The sequence below is a fragment of the Erythrolamprus reginae genome, chromosome 2 (genome assembly GCF_031021105.1).
Source record: "Erythrolamprus reginae isolate rEryReg1 chromosome 2, rEryReg1.hap1, whole genome shotgun sequence".
Taxonomy (NCBI): domain Eukaryota; kingdom Metazoa; phylum Chordata; class Lepidosauria; order Squamata; family Dipsadidae; genus Erythrolamprus; species Erythrolamprus reginae.
In genome coordinates, this window is record NC_091951.1 from 294,765,237 (window position 1) to 294,786,972 (window position 21,736).

The 21,736-nt window shown below is 38.5% G+C and overlaps 1 protein-coding gene across 7 annotated transcripts in view; it reads left to right on the top strand.

Moving 5' to 3' along the window:
* Positions 1-10,883, top strand: part of SEMA6A (semaphorin 6A) — a 212,168-nt gene extending 201,285 nt beyond the window's left edge. For all 7 annotated transcript variants that reach the window (XM_070742905.1, XM_070742901.1, XM_070742907.1 and 4 more), the window contains one exon: positions 8,929-10,883. In XM_070742905.1, coding sequence (XP_070599006.1) covers positions 8,929-10,118 — 1,190 coding nt within the window. In that variant the 3' untranslated portion in view covers positions 10,119-10,883. The remainder of the gene's footprint in view (positions 1-8,928) is intronic.
* Positions 10,884-21,736: the final 10,853 nt, after the last annotated feature.

A 21,736-nucleotide genomic window follows, 5' to 3' on the forward strand; every position in this document is an offset into this window, starting at 1 on the left:
AAACCCCAATCTTTGGCTCCTCGCTGCTGCGCCGCTGAAAGGACCCTTTCAATTTTTTTCCAATGTAAGACATACCACGAAAGTAAGACGTAGTGGGGCTTTTGGGGGTAAAAAGAAAGTAAGACACTGTCTTACTTTTGGGGAAACACGGTATGAATCACATATTTTGAAACTGAGACAGTTAATTCTACCAGCAAGTGTCTATCCTTCAATTTTTTTCTTGAGAATATATACAATGTCCAGATTGATTAAATACCTATCTGAGATATTTAATCAAAGTTAGATATCTGGTTCAATATATTCTCATTCTGTATGCCTCGGTATGATGATGATCACAAGATAAAGATATTTTGAAGGTATCTATGGCAGGATTTTTTTGTGTGTGGCCATATTTGGCAATGGATAACATGGATTCTTGTTCCTGTGCTTATGTGTCACCTGGTAAACAAGAACCACAGAAACAAAATACAATTTAGAGACATTACTCATTGTAGTAATGTATTATATTAGTATTAAATGTATGAATTTGTCAGTGTTATTTTATCACATTAGCCCTATAGATAGACTAAGTTATATAATACCTCATTGCTATCCCATCCTTGTTGTGCATCCTGGAAGTTATTAAGCACAACAGGAGCATTCCTGTTTGGCAGGAAAGGATTTTCTCCGCTATAATCCAACCCATTGCAAAGAAAAAGAACGGAAGATATTTTTCTGTACAACCCCCACTATTAGTTGCTTCTTCTGGACTTCTAAGAGTAGTAACTATCTGGGTGTTATTCACTTTAAATAAAATGCTCAATGATAAGCATCTTTTTTAAAAGTTGAGTGTGTTTCTGAAGCACTTTGTAAACAATGTATTTTTTTCAAATGTATTATTTGTTCCTAAAAGTGGCAGTTCTAAGCATGTGTTTTTGTTCATAACATTGCTTAATCCACTATGTTGTTGTTGTGTTTCGGAAAACTTTCTCAGGAGTGCCTGTTTGTCTCTTATTCTTGTGCATATTTGCAATGTATTTGTTGATCAAATTAATATGCCACCATCTCACTATATGTGTAACTCTGGGCATCTTATAAATAAAAAGACTATAAAAATCATTAAATAGAGAGAAGGAGAGAGGGAGGGAAGGAGGGAGGGAGGGGGGAGTATACATATAGATATATGGTATAGACATACACAAAGTTAAAAAGACAGAGAAAGCATCCACAAACAACTCAGCGCCTCCCAGGACTATTTATCACTATTGGATCCCTGTATTAGTTTACAAAGCCAGATCTTAAATTATTTATTTATTTAATTTATTTACTGGATTTGTATGCCGCCCCTCTCCAGAGACTCGGGGCACCTAACAGCAACATGAAACAGCATATAACAATAATCCAATACTAAAAACAGTTAAAAACCCATTATTATAAAAAACCAAACATACATACAGACATACCATGCATGAAATTGTAAAGGCCTAGGGGGAAAGAGTATCTCAATTCCCCCATGCCTGGCGGCAGAGGTGGGTTTTAAGCAGCTTACGAAAGGCAAGGAGGGTGGGGGCAATTCTGATCTCTGGGGGGAGTTGGTTCCAGAGGGCCGGGGCCGCCACAGAGAAGGCTCTTTCCCTGGGTCCCGCCAAGCGACATTGTTTAGTTGACGGGACCCGGAGAAGATCCACTCTGTGGGACCTAACTGGTCACTGCGATTCGTGCAGCAGAAGGCGGTCCCTGAGATAATCTGGTCCGGTGCCATGAAGGGCTTTATAGGTCATAACCAATACTTTGAATTGTGACCGGAAACTGATCGGCAACCAATGCAGACTGCGGAGTGTTGGTGTAACATGGATATATTTGGGAAAGCCCATGATTGCTCTTGCAGCTGCATTCTGCACGATCTGAAGTTTCCGAACATTTTTCAAATGTACTTTTAGAAAGGCACTTTTAACGCACTTTTAGAAAGGCAGAAGTATGGAAGCCAACCTCCCATAGTATTGTTATAGTATAATATATATTTGTAATATAAATATATATTTGTAACACTGTGAAATAATATTTATCCTTCAGGAATTTTTCAAATGTTTGTATTTCTTGACACTGAACATTATCCGAAATCTATGCGTCTTGCTGATCTATCCAGGGAGTCTGAATGGACAAATAACACTGGTTATACAACACATTCGGAGCCCATGTGAAAAACTTACTCATCTCATTTCAAACTATTTATTTACATGGAAAACAAGGCCAGTTGTGTCAACACATCATTCAGTACAGCTGATTTGAGTGAGACCTGTTTTACATAATTCTCGCAAATTTTCACTCCTGTCATAAGAAAGAAATTATCACCCTACAGATTTCTCGAGGTGTTTCATGGACTGCTCCAAAGAAAATAAAGAGAATATTTGGGCAATGTGAACTTTCTCAAGAGCAGCTGTGCTGTAAAAAGAATTGTCATAAAAAGACCAGAAGTCAATACAAAGTTATCCAGGAAATATTTAAAAATTCCAGAGGAATTTTCAGGAACCTGTAGCATTCCCTTGTTTTGGTTAAAGTCTGTATACATGAGAGAGAGGGGAAAATGAGATACAATAGAAGCTAAGCAGATCAATTCTTCCAAAGAAGACGGCTGTTTGTCTTAAATTTGTCAGAAAAACACCAGGTTGACACTCCAGATTTTTGAAGGAGCATTCTAGGACAGACCAAAGATTATTTTCCGACCGCATGACTGTCATAATGTTTAATTTAAAAAACAGCCACTGTATAGTAAGGTTCTCAGCCTGCCAAACATGGGAGCGGCATAACCAGTGGTGGTTTCCTTCTGGTTTAGCCCGGTTCTGCAAACCCGTAGCACCAGCAGAAGTGTCGCAAGCATGCATGCGAACCACTAGAATCGGGTTTCAGAACCATCTCCTGGACATGACATGCCTTGAGGTTGCTTTGCTGCCTCAGGGTTTGAATGACCTGAAATCATTGAAAGAAACATGAATTCTGCTTTGTATCAGAGAATTGTAACGGGAAATGTCACTTGAACCTGAAGGTGGAGCAAAAATGGATCATATAGCAAGACAAAGATCTCAATCTATACAAAGAGTGGGTTGTACCCATATAAGAGAATAACGACAGGTTTTTGGAATGGTCAAATCAACATTAAGAATTAAAGCCCAATTAATGTTGTGGCAGGACCTGAAACAAGTGGATCACATTAGAAAGCTTCAAAAGTTACTGAGCACTTCATCATGGAGGAAGAGAATTGTGGAAAATTGTGGGAAAAGCTTGCTTATAGTGGTTGCTCTTACAAGTTAGCTAAATCTAAAAAAATAAATCTTTTTCTTTCCACTTCGGAATATCCTGTGTTGGATTTATTTACATTGTTTATAACGTACAGGAAATGATAACAGGACCTTTACCCTAAGTATTATTTTTTCACTCAGATTTCCTTTATAATTAGTAGGGCCCACAGAAAGTACTCACAAAGATATGCAAAAAAAACCAAAAACCTTCCGGCAAAGTGGAAGAGGGTAAATATTTTTCCCTAGAACTGTATGCAGAAATCCAGCATTCAGAGATTATATTTTTATGTTTGCTAAAGCTGCCAGAACTGAATGGCATGTTGATCACTAGATGACAAAGATATTTGCAAAAATATTTTGTTTTCTAGTGGTCATTTTTAGCCATACCTGAAAGCACTGAGACTTGCACAGCAAAGTTACAAGGGCACAGTCTTATTGTTATACCCTTGGAGGAATGCTAGACTCTGAAAAGAACTAATGAAACTGGGATGAACTACAATTATCTAGTAATCTGCAATGAACCATATTCAAATCTAAATCTAATAAATACCAGCTGCTTTGAGCTGTCCCAAAATAAACAGATGCCTTCAGCTGTTCCAAAATAAACAGCTGACCATGTTTTATTTCTTCTCTGTGGCGGCCCCAGCCCTCTGGAACAACTCCCCCTGGAGATTCAAATTCCCCCTACTCTTCCCGCCTTCCGCAAGATGTTGAAGACCTATCTATGTCACCAGGCATGGGGGGAATAATTATCTCTTCCCCCCCACTACCACCTTTTTTTCCTGACTGTAATACATGAGAATGGTATGATTGTGCAGTAATGATTGTTTTTAATATTTATGGGTTTTAAATTTCGTTTTTAATTTATATTGGATTTGTACTCTGTATATTTTATTGTTGTTGTTGTGAGCCACCCTGAGTCTTCGGAGAGGGGTGGCATACAAATCTAATTAATATAATATAAATATATGTAATATTACATATTTTTCAGTTTAACTAATATACTCAATTTCATTTCCTGTTGTCCATAATAAGACTTAAATCTTTTTAAAATTTACAGTATAGAAAACCCTCGATAGGGAATGGAAGTGTGAAAAATTCCCTATTAATATGCTATTTTCCCGACACAAAATAATTGCAGGCAAACAGTGTGATCTGAGTGTTATCAGTGGAATGCTAAAACCTTCATTGAGTGTGCTTCAGAAATGAAATTACAATGCCTCCAGGGATATTTCTAACACAATAAAGCTGTCACTTTATGAATGAATTTTATTTTCTCCATTATAAACAAAATGTAACTAGTATACAGTCAATCTGCTGTAGAATTGACCTACATCCTAAGAGATTTCCTGCCAGATTTGGAGTTGTAAGGGAAGTGGATGAAAGACACTTCCCAACCAACCACAGCAGGCATCATTCCAAATTGGGAAGCTAAAATAGCTGTCATGCTCTTTTCATGTACAGTTTATGGTAGGGGTAGGTTCTAACGTATCTCGTTGCAAGTTCACTTCCTGTTACATGGGCACACATGCATTGTGCACATGCACATTGCCGAAAATCCAATTTCTGTGCATGCACAGAAGAAAAAAACCTTCTGTGCATACGCAGAAGCGAGAAACAAGGTGGTGGGGCCTAGGGTGCCGCCGAGAGAGCCAGTTTGGGCTGTGACCAGCCGGCCATTGCTGCTGGTTTGACGAATGGGGAGAAATTACCACTACCCATTCTATAGAACCATGTCTGGTTTATGGTCAGTATCTTCACCAAAGTGAACGGTTCCATCTTGTCCCAGCTGAATGGATGGATGTTTTAAGTAAGAATTTCTTAAAATTGTTTTATTGTTGTTTTATATTGCTGTTCGCCTCCCAGAGTCCGTAAGGGCTTGGGTGGCCTAAAAAACCAATTAATTAATTAATAATAAATAAATAAACTTGTAATCACTGAAATGTTATGCATTTAACTGGTGGCTTTCTCATCAACCTTTCCAAAAATGCCATTGTATTTCACCTACCAAACCTTGCTCCCATTTCTAAGGATGCCAGCATTTGTAAAGACTAGAAGAAAGGTGATCTTCTATGCCTTGTGATCGTCTCCATATTAAATTCAACTACAAGGAGAAGATGACAGATCCCTGCTTGTGGAAACCCACACTTTGGCTACTTTATGCAGTCAGTGTGGTTGTTGTTAGATTGCTGCAACTAAGGACAAAAGGCTACCCTTAGTAAATTATGCAACCACCCCAAAAATAGGCACATCTGGTACAATTTTGTTGACATGTATGTAACAGTGAATATAAGGTAATTAAAATATTTTGTATCGACTAGAGCAAAGAAAATCAAGCATTACAGATAGTAACAGTTATTTATGCTACAGATGTGGCCATTTTATATTTTTCATTCACTAAGCCATAGCAAGAGACATAATTTGTTGTAGTGCTTAAGGCATCAAGCTAGAAACCAGGAGATGTAGGAACAATTCTAATCCGATGCCTTTACCAAGATATGTTTTGGTGGCCATGGCTGGGAATTATAGGAATTTTAAGTTGGATAACATTTGGAGGGCAGTTAGCACCACAGGAATGGCACTACAAGAATTACCCCATTTATATTAATCATCTAGCCTATAATTTGACAAAGACAAGGTTGTTTGTGTTTTCATTCACTAGTGCCTGACCTTAAATTGGCCTGCCATTTGGCTTGGCTTTTCTACTATCATCTATCCTTCTCTAAAGTCTGTTTTTAGAAAACCTAGACATCAAGAGTTTTATTGGCATCTTGCCATTTCTATTTGTGATTTCAGAAACAAGTCTGTAATGAGTTTGAATAGTGCTTGCCTGTTATTGATGTCTGCTTTTTGTAAAAAAAAAAAAAACCCTTTTTGTAAAGTCCATAGACATTGCAAACCTCCTTTTGCTTGAACTACTTTAATAACTTAACTTCACTAGTGAAAATGTCAAGTACCATGATATATTTAATATTTTTGAACCCAGCAATGCTAGTGATATTTTACAAAGTGAACAAAATCATACTATAAAGTTCAGTTAGATCATATAATTTGATTTTACATGATGCCAGCTGTTCCTTGAGATTACTTGGTGACTTTTCATCAGCTATGCAGCCCTTCAGAATTCAGTTGGTTGAATTGGAGCATTATTTTTTCATTGGATCCAGCCTTCCTTACTGGGTCATATTTAGAAAGTGATTCTGGGATACAGTTGTTTTACCTATGAGATTTATCTCAGTTATTTGTGGCGGGAGAGATTCCCAACTTAAAACTGTAGAAAATACAAAGTCCAATTAGACCATCAATTCAAACTCTTTGTCCAGTCCAGAAATCCAAATTAAGACATTGCAGACATATGTTTGTCTAACATTGACATGAAAACGCAACCAATGCAGTTGCCGACATTTAAAAAATTAGAAGAGACAGGGAACAGAATGGAGCAAATGGAATCCTGCACTCCATTTTGTTTCAGATTCACTTGTAGTGATCATCATTTAGATTCACTTAGAGTCTCTGACCCTGGCTCTATTTGGTAAAATATATAAACAGACCATTAGTAATGAGTTCACCATGTTTTATAGATGTAAAAGTAATTCACTAAAGAGAATCCCATTGTATTAAAAGTCTAAAACAATATTGCAGAATTGCTTCCTTGAATCCCTCAATACAATAACATTAGATTGTTGTTGTTGCTATATGAAAATATGTTAATTTGTTCATTGGAAGCAGATAGAAATATTTATCTCCACCACAAAGAAACAAGACATATCTTTTTTTCACCACATGCATTGCTTAATATGATGGGACTTATTGGAGTATATGAGATTGGTGGTGAATGAGAATTAGACCCATTCATAAAAATTGCCAGGGGTATCTATTATTTCCCCATAAGAGGTGATTTGTCTCTGACAAAGTTGTCTGGTAAGTATGATTCTTGGGCTTGGAAGAGCTCTCCTCAAAAAGACATCTTTGGGGTCACTGGCCTCATATTTAGGAAAATGACAAAAACATATTTCTTTCACTAAGCCTTTGACTTAATTATTGCACTGATGCTGATTCTGCATTAGATGTTAAATGTATTCATTTTACTGTTGTGTTATACATTTTGTGTATTTGTTGGTTTTGCTTTTAACTTTGTTGAGGACATACAGGACATATATTTAAGAAAAAGAACATGGGCACTCAACGATGATATCTGAATGTGAGAAAGTTAGAGAAGGTTATTCTTAGCTGATTACTCCTTATACGAAATAGCAAATTTCTAATTGCAGCATAATCATTTCCACAGAGAGCTAATTTTAAAATTGGTCTTTAAAACAACATTTCAGCTTCTAAAATCATAAAATATACAATGTATATTGGAATACTGTGTTCAGTTCTAGAGACCTCAACTACAAAAAGATAGGTCTCCGTAGAGGGGCGGCATACAAGTCTAATTATTATTAATTATTATTATTATTATTGACAAAATTGAACAGGTCCAAAGACAGGCTACAAAAATGGTGGAAGATCTTAAGCATAAAACGTATCAGGAAAGACTTAATGAACTCAATCTGTATAGCCTGGAGGACAGAAGGAAAAGGGGGGACATGATCGAAACATTTAAATATGTTAAAGGGTTAAATAAGGTTCAGGAGAGAAGTGTTTTTAATAGGAAAGTGAACGCAAGAACAAGAGGCACAATCTGAGGTTAGCTGGGGGAAAGATCAGAAGCAATGTGAGAAAATATTATTTTACTGAAAGAGTAGTAGATACTTGGACCAGCAGACATGGTTGGTAAATCCACAGTAACTGGATTGATGGATGGATTGATTAATTGGATTTGTATGCCATCCCTCTCCGTGGACTAGGGGCGGCTCACAACAAATATAGAATACATAGTAAAACAATTTGATCCAATTAATTACAATTAAAAGACTTTAAAAGGTCCCAAAAAACTTCAAACATTCAATTTATAATGAAAATAGTATAAGGGCAGACTAGATGGAACTTGAGGTCTTTTCCTGCCATCAATCTTCTATGTTTCTATGTAGCATGCATCTTTCATGACATTTGTATAAAGGAAAAGCACTTCAATTGCACAGTGAGTAATGAGACATCAGCTTCATCAAAATAATTCTATTTTCTAATTCTAATTAATTATTAAAAATGTGGGCTTTTTATAAAGCCTTGCCATCCAAGAGAATTATTTATTATAATCAGCTTCATTGTCACCCTGCTGCATTTTTTTTTACTTTAATTATAGCAGTGCAGATTTTTACTATGTATAGTCAAATTATCTACAAAAAGATTATGACATTTTAAGCAAATGTTCAGCAAGTTATAGTTCTATTATCACGGAGATGAAATTGAGCTCACATATAGTCTTAGTTCAATGCAGACCTACTAAAACATTTTAGATACATGACTATACATCGTACCCAGAAGAGCTCACGGTTGGTTTCTGGCCAGTTGGTAGAAAGTAGAGAGACAACACTCAGAGTCACTACAGACATCAAAGCACCCATTTGAGGAATTTTCTACCAAATGTGATATAATCCAAATCAATTATTCTGTCAGAGCACCAGAGAGACATCTAGTGTATGTTGTTAAAACGAAACATTCTATGTGACCATGTACTTTTCTGCTTACCATTTTGTGATATTTGTTGCAGGAGTGATCCGTGAAAGTTATCTCAAGGGGCATGATCAGTTGGTTCCTGTCACCCTCCTGGCTATAGCAGTCATTCTTGCCTTTGTCATGGGAGCCGTCTTCTCGGGGATCATAGTGTACTGCATCTGTGACCATCGGCGCCGAGATGTGACCATTGTGCAGAGGAAGGAGAAGGAGCTGGTCCAATCTCGTAGAGGTTCAATGAACAGTGTTACTAAGATCAGTGGTCTCTTTGGAGACAGTCAGTCCAAAGAGCCAAAGCCTGAAGCCATTCTCACCCCTCTGATGCACAATGGTAAGCTTGCTACTCCAGGAAGCACAGCCAAGATGCTCATCAAAGCTGACCAACATCATCTGGACTTGGCTGCTTTACCTACTCCAGAGTCCACCCCGACACTTCAGCAGAAGAGGAAGCCAAGCCGTGGCAGCAGAGATTGGGAGAGAAACCAGAATCTCATCAATGCCTGCACAAAAGATATCCCCCCTATGGCGTCACCTGTGATTCCCACAGACCTTCCTCTGAGAGCTTCTCCCAGTCACATCTCAAGCGTTGTAGTCCTGCCTATTTCTCAGCAAAGCTATCAGCATGAATATGTTGATCAGCCTAAAATGAGTGATGTGGCACAGATGGCCATGGAGGACCAAAATGCTACTCTTGAGTACAAAACCATAAAAGAGCATCTCAGTGGCAAGAGCCCCAATCATGGGATAAATCTTGTGGAAAACCTGGATAGCATGCCACCAAAAGTCCCCCAGAGGGAAGCTTCTCTTGGTCCCCCTGGGTCCTCTCTTGCTCAGAGTAGTCTAGGGAAGCGATTGGAGATGCATTCTTCTGCTTATAACGTGGACTACAAGAGAAACTACCCTACGAACTCGCTTACGAGAAATCACCAAACATCAACACTCAAAAGAAATAACACTAATTCTTCTAATTCCTCCCATCTTTCAAGAAATCAGAGTTTTGGCAGGGGAGACAACCCTCCTCCTGCTCCACAGAGAGTGGACTCCATGCAAGTCCATGCAGCTCAGGGTCAGACTGTGACTGTTTCTAGGCAGCCCAGTCTCACCACGTACAACTCGCTGACAAGATCAGGGTTGAAACGCACACCATCATTAAAACCCGATGTACCCCCTAAGCCCTCCTTTTCCCCTCTATCAGCATCCATGAAGCCTAATGATGCATGTACATAATCACCGTGGGTGGGGTGGGGGGCACAGCTGTGGATCATGGAATATCCTTAAAAACCAGGATTCAGCAAAGGCAATGCTAGTTTCAACTGACCAAGAAACTGCAAAGCTGAAGGACATTCTGCTCTGGGGAAAAGTGGAATGTTTTTAAGGAATTGGGCCATACAGTCTATGGTTTGCAACTGTAGGACCCACCCCCACAATACGACAGCTCTTCACTCAAAAGACTAACTGCAAACATTGAGCCAAAAGCACACACACGAAAGAGGACTGTGATCCTTCACTTTTAACTGCACAGAGCATCCTAGAACTGGGAAATGAGTGCTTTGAAAGCAAAAATGCCCTGAGAAAGGAACAATTCATAAAAAGACAAAAGGAAACCTATTGTTTAAGCTAACTCTTACTGAACCGTGACAGACTCTTAACTATATGCAGGTACTGTGAAAGCCCATCAGTGTTACAGTCTTTTGATTATAGCAGATTTGCCATGTTGGGCAAGAACAACTCTGTCATAGGTTATTGCTACTCTTCTCTCTTAATGAATAACATGTGACTGTTAACGCAAGTAACTATGATTATTTATTGTTCATCTTTTTTGTCTTTTTTTAAATCCTAAGGAAATTACTTATGCCTACCATCATATGAGCAATTCTTTCCAGAAGGAAAAACAAAATACATTGAAAATTATGCCTATTTAACGTGAAACCCCATTAACTAGAGTAATTAAAACTCTTTTTATTTTTCCAATAAATTCACTGAGTTAAATAAGTTGGAGATGGAATTCCGAACTTTTGTGTTTGAACTCTCTGATCTCTTTCTGGAAGACAAACTAGAGGGAAATGCTTACTTCAGTGTGGGTCTATTCTGCAGGCTGGCTTCCAGCTTTTAAGGTCAGGTTGCAAACCAAGGAAGAAACCTTTCACTACACCATTTTCCCCTTAAGTTCTTTTCTTCCTAAATAAATTCTTTGAACACTCTACTTCCAGGCCCCAGTGCCATGAAACACAGTTTTTGTCAGTAGTTGATCCTTTCTGGGAAGGCACCCACTCTATTTCTGCCATCTAATTTCATCCTTGCATGTGACATGACAAAACAACAAACAAAAACACACTGTGCAAATTCATCCTCACACTGGTTTCTCCTAGCATAGTATTCAGTTTTACCGCACAGAGTTTGTTTTGATGGGAATACATCATGATTTTACCCCACATGTAAATTTGTGCCTTACACCCTCAGTTGTGTATATTTGTGAGCTGTAGTATGTACAATCGTTACCGATTCCTTAGAATAAATCAGATATTTATTGATCTCTCCCCTTTCTTATTCCCCTAAAATAGGGATCTCCAAACTTGGCAAGTTTAGACTTGGATTTCAACTCCCAGAATTCCTCGGCTACCAATGCTGGGAGTTGAAGTTCATAAGTCTTAAAGTTGCCACGTATAGAGAGCCCTGCCCTAAAGAACTGGAAGATGCACAATTTTATGTTTCAGTTTGCAGAAATAACAGCCCTTTGATCACAAGAAGGCAAGGGGCAGCAATATCTGTTGCTTGGATGTAAATCCTAATCATCATCATTTTGGCCTTCGCATTACTTTTGTGCTATACCGCTAGTTTAGATACTATTTGGTGACAGCATATCCATCTACCTGGATATTTTGGTATCACTTCAATAAGGAAATGTATCCTTTCTCATTGCCAGCAGTGTGATGTATCACCAAAGTCAAGCACTATGTATTGTTGATATTCTGGTGCAAAACAGTCCAGGCCTAAGGCTGGATAGCCTATAGAATAAAATGGAAAGAAACTTAAAGCAGGCTGGTCCCTGCTGGTTCTCAGTGGGAAAGTAAACCCAGATAATTCTTACAACCTATTTTTTTGTTATAAGATCGAAATCCAGATTTCATTTGTGTGGGTGGGTGGGGAAAACGGGCAGAGCGTGTGCACAAATGTATAGTTCAACAAAGTCTCAGTTGCTTGTGTTTAGGTTTTCCTTTAAACTGTCACTACACCTATGTCAACCTACTGTGTCAAAGAGAGCGAGAGAGAGAGAAATGAATGCATGTTTGATATTGTCTGCATGGAACTTTTGGGAAGGAGGAACAAGGTTCTAGAATAGAAGCTATCTATATACTCCAGTGGAGCTGGTTGAGTTGCCTCTGAGAGGAGAGCATTCATGAATGGTTTCCCTGGAGAAGAAAGTCTTCAGGCAACATATAGATCAGAGGTCTTCAAACTTGGAAACTTTTAAGATTTGTGGACTTCAACTTCCAGAATTCTCAAGCCAGCATAGCCAGAGAACTCTGAGAGTTGAAGTACACAAGTCTTAAAGTTGCCACGTTTGGGGACCCCTGATACAAATGGTCACTAGGAAAATCAGGATGATGGAAAGGGACCTGCCTCTGCTCTCCTTTTGTCCCTGCCTCCTTGTTCACTCTTGGCAGGCTGGGTAGAGTAAAGTCAAAGCAAGCTGCTTTCTGGAATTTTGTTTTGTTTTACCCTTAATCCCATGCCCAGTTTTTTTTTTAAGCTATGATGGATTCATATGAAAAATTAAGCAGACTTTTGTTTTTCCTCCTTGGAGCTCAACCACTAAACCCTGAAGGGCATGGTACCCTGTGCAACATCCTAGCCAAGCAAGTCTTATCATAATGGAGAAATGAAGAGTTACTGCAGTCTTGTTCAGGGATATGCCTTTTTAATATATATCACACCAGTGATGGGGTTCACCTTGAGATGCCCATTTTTTTACTCTTTGTTTTGTTTTCTGTTTAGACTCTTCCATGTCTTTCGTCCCAATCCTTGCCCTATTTTTACCCCTTTGTGTGTAAAGGTTCTTGGACCTATGTGTGCCTTTTCTTTCCACTTTTAGCATATCCTGGTAGATGCAGCCAAGTCAGACACTCTCTTTTGTTGTAAACTTGTAAAAATAAAAATACTGTGTTGTCACCAGTTTCCCTACATCTCCACAAATACCTAACATCATCAGATTCACAGTTTAATGTATGTTGTAAACAAAATGAAGAAGAAAAAGAAGAAAGGGGGGGGAGAGTTGAAGTGTTTTACAAAAAGAAATAAAATGGCAAAGGGAGGGGGGGAAATGACTCTTGATGACAAAATAATAAAACCAGACTGTTCTACTTTATATTTGGTCTCCTGGCTCTTATTTACTTCTAAAAAGAAAAAGAAAAAAGACATAAATTAGCATACTCTGCAAAATAAGAAAAATAAAATAAAAGTAGATTTAAATAATAATACTGATAAAAAAATACTTTTTAAAGCAGAGAAAGCTTACAGTGGAAGTCTGAGTCAAAAGGAGATAAAATTGCAAGCATCCTATTTTAAGTGCTTATAATTTGCTTTGGTGGGGAGAAGCGACCTAGGGAGGCTTAGCAGGGATAATGAATGATGTCACTATATCATGTTTCTTAACCTTAGCAACTTTAAGATTTGTGGACTTCATTCCCAGAATTCCCTAGCCAGCATGCTGGGGTAATGTTTACTATAGTGCAATAAATATACAAATACAGGGCTTCCAGGCCTAACATCAAAACAGAGTGTTTACTTTATGAATTCACACAGAACTGAGACATAACTTGGTTTGTTGGTTTTTGCCTTAACATGTCAATTGTGCATTCCCAGCCATGATTTGCTGATTAGCATTATGTGTCAAATAGTGATTTATTTAATAAATTGTGTGTAAGCCAACCCTAATTGGCGCAAAATGTGAATTGGGCCACTATATAACAAAAGGATGAAAATATTTGTGGGAGAAATATGGTTCTCAAATAGATTTCCACAGCCATCAGAAAAAAATTTCCAGAGAAGGGACACTGCAAAAGAAAGCTCCATAGGAACAAACATCAGATGTTGTCTAATTACCACATTCACCACTCAGCATGAAGGCTCTATAAAGGAAGAGGAGCTACTACATTTCTTAAGTTGGTAATTCAAGTTTATTATCTGTTGTCTATTTGTTTTTTCTTGTACAACATGCTAAATTATCTCCTAGTTAAGATAAAATCTGCTCAGTTGATCTCTTCCGTCCCATCCCCCACCCCCAATAAGAAAACTGTATATCTCAGAAAAGTTTGTTTTAACAGCTGTATTTTGTATTTCCAGACATTTGTAAATCAACAATTATTTTCTTGTTTCTGCTTAACAATACCGTATTTTTGGGTGCATAAGATGCACCTTTTTCCCCCCAAAAAGAGGGTGAAAAACTGGGTGTGTCTTATACTTCGAATGTAGCCTCACCCACATGCTCCACATATTGCATTTTTGGGTGGTTTTGAGTGGTGGGGATCCTCACTTCCACATGGAGCCCAGGGAATTGCGTTGCGAGTGTCCCTAACTCAGTGGGAAAGAGGTGAAAGTTCAGTAAGAGGAAAAAGGAGATGCCACACTGGGAATGTCCCAGCTGCCAAAACACGGAGCCCGATTCCTAACAGAGTGAAGAGTGAGGAGGGAGGGAGAGGCAGAAGGAGGCAGCAGCGGCTGGCGGTTGGAAGTGGAATGCAGAAGTTGGGGGTAACTTGGGAGAACTGCAGGGGGGTTCATTTCTCTTGTAACTGTGACAGGTCTGGATTTGAGAGATGCAGGAGTTCTCAAAGATGAAGAGCTTTCCAATAAGATTGTTTTAAACAAGAGGCAAAAATGCTGCCATCTGGGACCAGACCACTCATCTGAACGCCTAACTAAGCAAGCGCTTGGGATCTCCAGCCTTGGTTTTTGTTGTACATACTCCTGATCAGTTGGAGGATGATGAAGATATTGAGGACTCGGATTCTGATAGTGCTTATGAAGTAGTGGGGGGCCCGGGGTTACAGGTAGTAGAACAGGTGGGAGGCCAGCCTCAGGATGGGGCTATGAGTTCAGGATCTAGTGAGGGAGAATCAGATGCACGCTGGGTTAATCCTAAATTCAGAAGAATTCAGAAATGTAGAGAGCTAAGGTCTGGAAGAAGATATTAAAGAGAGGAATGGGTTAAATATTGCTGAAAAGAAATAGGGGTTTTTCGCCACGTTAAAGTAAGCCAAAGTATTTTGTATTGTATTTAGTCAGTGCTGCTGTTTTTTTTATAGCTATGTAGTTAGGAAATAAATCTTGTCTAATTGAAGCAGGAAAAGGAATGTGAGAAATGCGGCTAGAAGAGAGATAACAGGCCAATTGATGGCTGGAATGTGTTGAAGTACAAGAGAGCAGAGAAATAAACGGAATTGCTTTATTCATGAAATGATGCATTTAATGAGAGTTATTTGTAATTACTGAACTTCTACCAGAAACCAGAACAGTTTTGATCCCAAGTTGCCTGCAGAAAGAGAGCAAAGGATTGAACACAAAGTTTTCAGTCGGCAGATTCCCCTCCCCGATTACAAAAAGGGTGCCTGAAATGTGAAGATCTGGAGGAAAGAGACCAGGTGGCAGGTTCCCCCTCCTCAAAAACAGAGGGGGATTTGCCACATGAAAACTTAAATTCTTTGCTCTATTTCTGCAGGTGACTTGGGATCAAAGGATTTAATATGAAGTTTTCAAGTGGCAGATCCCAGAGAGCAAAGGATTGAACACAAAGTTTTCAGTCGGCAGATTCCCCTCCCCGATTACAAAAAGGGTGTCTAAAACGTGAAGGTCTGGGGGAAAGAGATACCAGGTGGCAGGTTCCCCCTCCCAAAAATGGAGGGGGACCTGAAAACTTCATATTCAATCCTTTGCTCTTTTTCTGTGGGAGACTTGGGATCAAAACCAGGGCTGGAGATTGCAAGCACTTGTTTAGTTAGGCATTCAGATGAGCAGTCTGTCCCAAGCGGCATAGTTTTTTGCCTCTTGTTTAAAACGATCTTATTGGAAAGCTCTTCGTCTTTGATAACTCCTGTGTCTCTCAAATCCAGAACCCCCTTGCAGTTCTCCGAGTTACTCCAACTTCTGCATCCCACTTCCAAACGTCGATTGCTGCTTCCCCCTCCCACCTCTCTCTCCCTCCTGACTCTGTTAGGAATCGATCTTCGCTCTGTTAGGAATCAGGCTCCGTGTTTTGGCAGCTGGGATGATTTCAGTGCAGCATCTCCCTTTTCCTCCTCCCGAATTTTATCCCCTTTTCCCCTTAGGGACACTCAACGCAGTTCCCTAGGCTGCTTCAGGAATCTAACCGAGGCAGCAAAAATGCAGGGGTTGCTGGGAAGCCTGGTAGCATGTTTACAAAATGGCAGGTCCAGGAGGACTGATGAGCTGCCTCTCTATCAGGCTTTGCTGAGAGGAAGCCCGGCTTTCAATGCCTATGGCTATAGGTGAAAATAATGGGGCAATTTGGGAGTGGAGCCAAGTCTGTCTTCTGCCCCCATGAAAATCATACACCACCCACCCACTCCAGCTAAATTCCTTCCCAGTTTCTGCAGAAAAATTGTCAACACATGCATAATAAAAGTCTGATTAAAGATTTGAAGAATATGTGCTTTAAAGAAATCTCCTTAGTCTTCTTTCTTAGTATTATCTGAGGAGGCTTTTCTTGGGAAATTTATTCACATTATACAAGTAAACTGACTACTTCCATAGCAGAAATCTGAGATTCATCTCATGCAACAAAAGTGGATTCTGAAAAAATCCAGGAATATCTGCTACTAATGTTTTATTAATAATTAAAAAACACAGAAGATCATACAATCATATATGACTCCTTGTAATTTTTATTCACTTCACATTTCTGTAATCTTAGAAAAGCAAAATTCATTTTTATTGTTAGAACAGATAAAAAGATCTGTGCTGCTTGTTATCAAAATCCCAGTGGAAATTAGGCCCCCGCTAATCCTGATACTAATAGTCAGAGACAGAATTCTTTTTTTATTGTTTTCCTCTTCCAAAATTAAGGTGCATCTTATACACCAAAAATACGGTAATACTTAACAAAACCTTCAAAACCTCCATATATTCGCTCACTGACAATTTTCCTAAACATAAGTGATGTTCATGGAATAGATTTAAACATTCATTTCACGATAGCACAATGTACAAATACAAAATAGTGCAATGTACAAATGCAACATTAATTGATTAGTCCTATTAATGTTATTGCCTCACCTATGCACATCATTGAGAAAAGGTTTCTAGAAGCATCAACAGTATTCCTTGATAAATCTAATAAGAATAGGGAAAACTGAAAATGAGAGGATATAAATTTCAATTTTCAAGGGCAAAATCACAAAGTGCCCATCTCAGGTTTTTTCCACCACAGCTGTATGTGAAAGTTTTCCTCTTGATGCCTCATATATTCAAGTTCATAAAGCATGAATAATGCATGAGTGAAGTAGCATAAGGTGCAGCTACTTAAGGTCACCTTGATTTAGAGCTACAAACTTATTTCATTGGCTAGACTGATGACATGCAAAATTACTTACAGACTAATTGATAACTGCCAATGAAATTTATTAATTGGATTTCTATGCCGCCCCTCTCCGGGGACTCGGTTCGTCTGACAACATATAATACACAAGTATTCAAAATCTTGAATCTAATTAATTAAGAGTCTATAACCCTCCAAAAAGCATAAAAAGGAATCATTCCATTCACTCCACATTCTCTCACCACATTCATTGGCCAGTGGGCAAAGATCTAATGGCCCCAGGTCTGGCAGTATAAATGAGTCTTCAGACTTACGGAAGGCGAGGAGGGTGGGGGCAGTACAAATCTCTGGGGGGAGCTGATTCCAGAGGACCGGGGCCCCCACAGAGAAGGCTCTCCCCCTAGGCCTCGCCAAACGACATTGTCTAGTTGACAGAACCTGGAGAAAGCCAACTGTGGGACCTGACCGGTCGCTGGGATTCAGGCAGCAGAAGGTAGTCTCAGAGGTATTCTGGTCCCATGCCATGTAGGGCTTTGTAGGTCATAACCAACACTTTGAATTGAGTCCAGAAACCAATTGGCAGCCAGTGCAGACTGCAGAGCGTTGGAGATATATGCACATGTCCACGCATGATTGCTCACGTGGCTGCATTTTGCACAATTTGTAGTTTCTGAACACTTTTCAATGGTAGCCCCATGTAGAGAACATTGCAGTAGTCAAACCTTGAGGTGATAAGGGCATGAGGGACCGTGAACAAAGACTCCCTATCTAGGTAGGGACGCAACTGGAAATGAACAATAGCTTCACATATAAAATTCCCATACTGTATTCTATGGTAGAATTGTACAACCACAGAAAAAATAGAGTACTGTATGCTTATCTATTTCCATTGGGTATTTGGTTAAGTTAGAAAAAGAAGCATATTTCATAACAGTCTAAAATGACATCTGTACATAGAAATTATTATTAAATCTTCAAATTTGTACAATGCTAAGTAGAAAGATCATGAGCAGGCACACACACAGGAAATAGTATATGTGATTTATTTCCATGATACCTTTAATGTGTCATAATATTTTTCATTTGTTTGTTTTAGAAGACATTGTCCAGCAATCTGTGAGTATATCATTTACAGGAAAGCAATAGGCTCATAAATGCTCAGATGGAAGGTTCTTCAACTATCTCTTTGACAAGACCATATCAAGGTGGTGGAAGCAACTAGCAACTACCTACACAAGGGGAAACTATAATTGTGACCCTTATGTGGTTATTCTCAAGGTAAGTGTATCTGACATAGTTTTGTTACTGCCCTTTTAAGAGCAAACTCAACACCCAACAATCTTTGTATACTTCTATGTATTGACTTATCTTTTGCATTTCCCAAAGAAACTCCAAATATAGTACATCATAAAATCCTCTTTCCTTTATTATCCTAGCAGTTATTTTTAAGTAGGTTATTCTGATATTTGGTTTGCTCATGGGTAACCACTGAACTGCATATCTGAGTGATTTTGTTTTCCTCTGCTCATTATTCAGTATTCTAATTATCGCCATTTTATCCATTTCGTATTGGCTGCTTTATCCTAGCCAAACACTCTTAATTCAACATCTGTTGTCAATTTAACAACTTGGAATTTATACTATTTTAGAACTAGCACACATTTCAAATCTTACATGTTTACTAAACATTTTGTCCCCTCTAGACTAGATGAAAAAGCCAAACATTTGCTATTAAAAGTATTGAGTATTTTGGGGCTCTTTCAGTGTGGAGGTGATAGATTCTGCTTGGAAACAAAAGATAAAGTTACTCTGGAAAGGATCAAGAAATGGAGGAGGAATGGAGGAGGGAAGAAGGGAGGGAGGGAAGGAAGGAAGGAAGGAAGGGGGAAGTTAATTTTCCTTCATTCAGGTTATTATGAAAAATTAACATTAATAGTAACAAAATCCATCAATGTATTAGGAGAATAATGATACTAAAAACAGATTCAACCTAATGTTATGTTACACATCAAGCACAGAGCTCACATATAAACAAAAAATTAACTGCCTTACACTGTATTGTTAATATATATTGAATTATTGAAATAAATATAGCATCTAAAATATGTGAGTTGGGACATTAAAGAAGGCTTTCCTATTTCTTGACCCGTTGCTAAGGACAAAGTTCTAGAAGTACATATGGAGGCAATTCAAAAAACTAAACAATGTGAAGAATTTTTTTTATCTCAACGTTATGCCAATAGATGATTTCACAAATCAGTTTCTGGTTTTGTTTGTGTCATTGACATAAGCCTCAAAGCTATTTCTCTCCAAGTTTCTCAAAAATATTTGGTGCAGAAATAGATAAACCAACACAGTTCCCTGTGTCATCATTTCAAGCTCCACTGGATACAGATTCAATAACTGGCACCATAAATCAAACACTGTGGTTCCATTGAAATGCCCCCAGCTGAGCCTTGCCCTAGGTTTTTCTTATCAAGTATTTAGATCTTTTATTTTATTTTATTTTATTATTAGAGTTTGAAGGGACCTTGCAGGTCACCTAGTCCAACCCCCTGCTGGTGCAGGACACCCTACATCACACTATCCAATAGCAGTCCAGTCTTTTCTTAAAAGTCTCTAGTGTTGGAGCGTTCACCATCTCTGCAGGCAAGCTGTTCCACTGGTTGATCGCTGTCACCATCAGAAAGTTCCTCCTTATTCCCAGGTTGGATCTCTCTTTGGTCAGCTTCCAACTGTTGCTCCTTGTCTGGCTCTCTGGTGCTTTAGAAAATGACGTAACCCCCTCCTCCCTGTGGCAGCCTCTCAAGTATTTGAACACTGCTATCATGTTCTCCCTGGACCTCCTCTTTGCTAGACTATCCATGCTCAGTTCCTACAACCTTTCCTCATATGTTTTAGACTCTAGTCCCTTTATCACTCTGGTTGCTCTCTTCTGCACTTTTTCTAGAGTATCAATGTCTCTTTTGTAGTGTGGCGACCTGAATGCAGCACTCTAGGTGTACTTATATGTTGGCCACTGTCTCTTCCTTGACAAACACTATGAAAGAAGAATTAACAGCTTCTAACTACGCTTGAGGAGTTCTTCTGGCGGGAAGTCATTCCAAGTGTTCCCCATTAAAGACCTATTTGTTCAAGACACAAATGGGTATGAGATAGAAGCTCTGAGAGTAGAAATAAACATATGTGACATCCACATTTAAAAGTCAAATTTAAGCTGCATGCTAAAAGAAAATTCCAGTTTCCTCATCTTAATCAGCCTTCCACCCTGATTGGACACCAGAAAACATTACCACTTCCTTAGCAACTTCACTTAACCTGCAAATTATCACAAGAATGCCCAGTCAAGTCTGGAAATCAATGAGAACCAAAAAAACATAATAAAATATGAACCATTTTCTTTATTGAAAACTAAAAGGACATCACAGCAAAGAATGAATTATTCAACAGTTCTAAATTGGATCAATTTATCAGGTGGGGCAAAACAGATAGGATAAAAGCTGTGGGATTATCAGCTTTTCAATCAATGCAATAGCAAAATATTTATTGTATTAATGACTGTCAAGACAGTCACATTTAGAATGCCATTGTAAAATATATGGATGCTCATTGCAAACCTCTGTATATCTGCATAAAAACATTAATATACTAAAACTGCTATTAAGTAATCATAGTACAGTGGGTTTTATTCACTCCTGTGCCAGAAGAAGGGACGCCATATGTGAAACAGGTTATTTCTACTGTCCACTCTGTCAAAATTTGGTCCATAAAATTGGGAGAGAATCTGGGATAGATTGAAAGGGAATGCAGATGTTTACAAGAAGAGATTTTGAGCAGAAGTAGAAAAACTCCTTTTGCAGTACTGGAAGAGTTCTTATTTAGAGAAAAACACCAGCAACTTTTTTCCAATCTCGGGCAAAAAGTGCAGAAACAGTTTTCATATAGAAACAAAACTAGAGATATTCTCTTTAATTAAAACAGTTTTATCATCTCCATCAGTTCCATCACCTTCACCACCCACTCCTCCTGTGTTGGAATTAGTATGCCTTTCCATCCTTGTTCATATAAGATTCTCGTTGCTGTCAACATATATAATTACGAAGTTCCAAATCTTCTTTCATATTCTTTGTCCATCAAAGGGGAAACCTCTGTTTCAAATGTATGTTTATTTTTTAGAACCTTCTGAATTAAAGTAAAAATCTGGTTCCCGTGTGTCTTTTCTTCCTCACAAATCCACCAAAGATGATAAAAAGTATCCACTTTGCACTTGAATTTCCAACATAGATCAAAT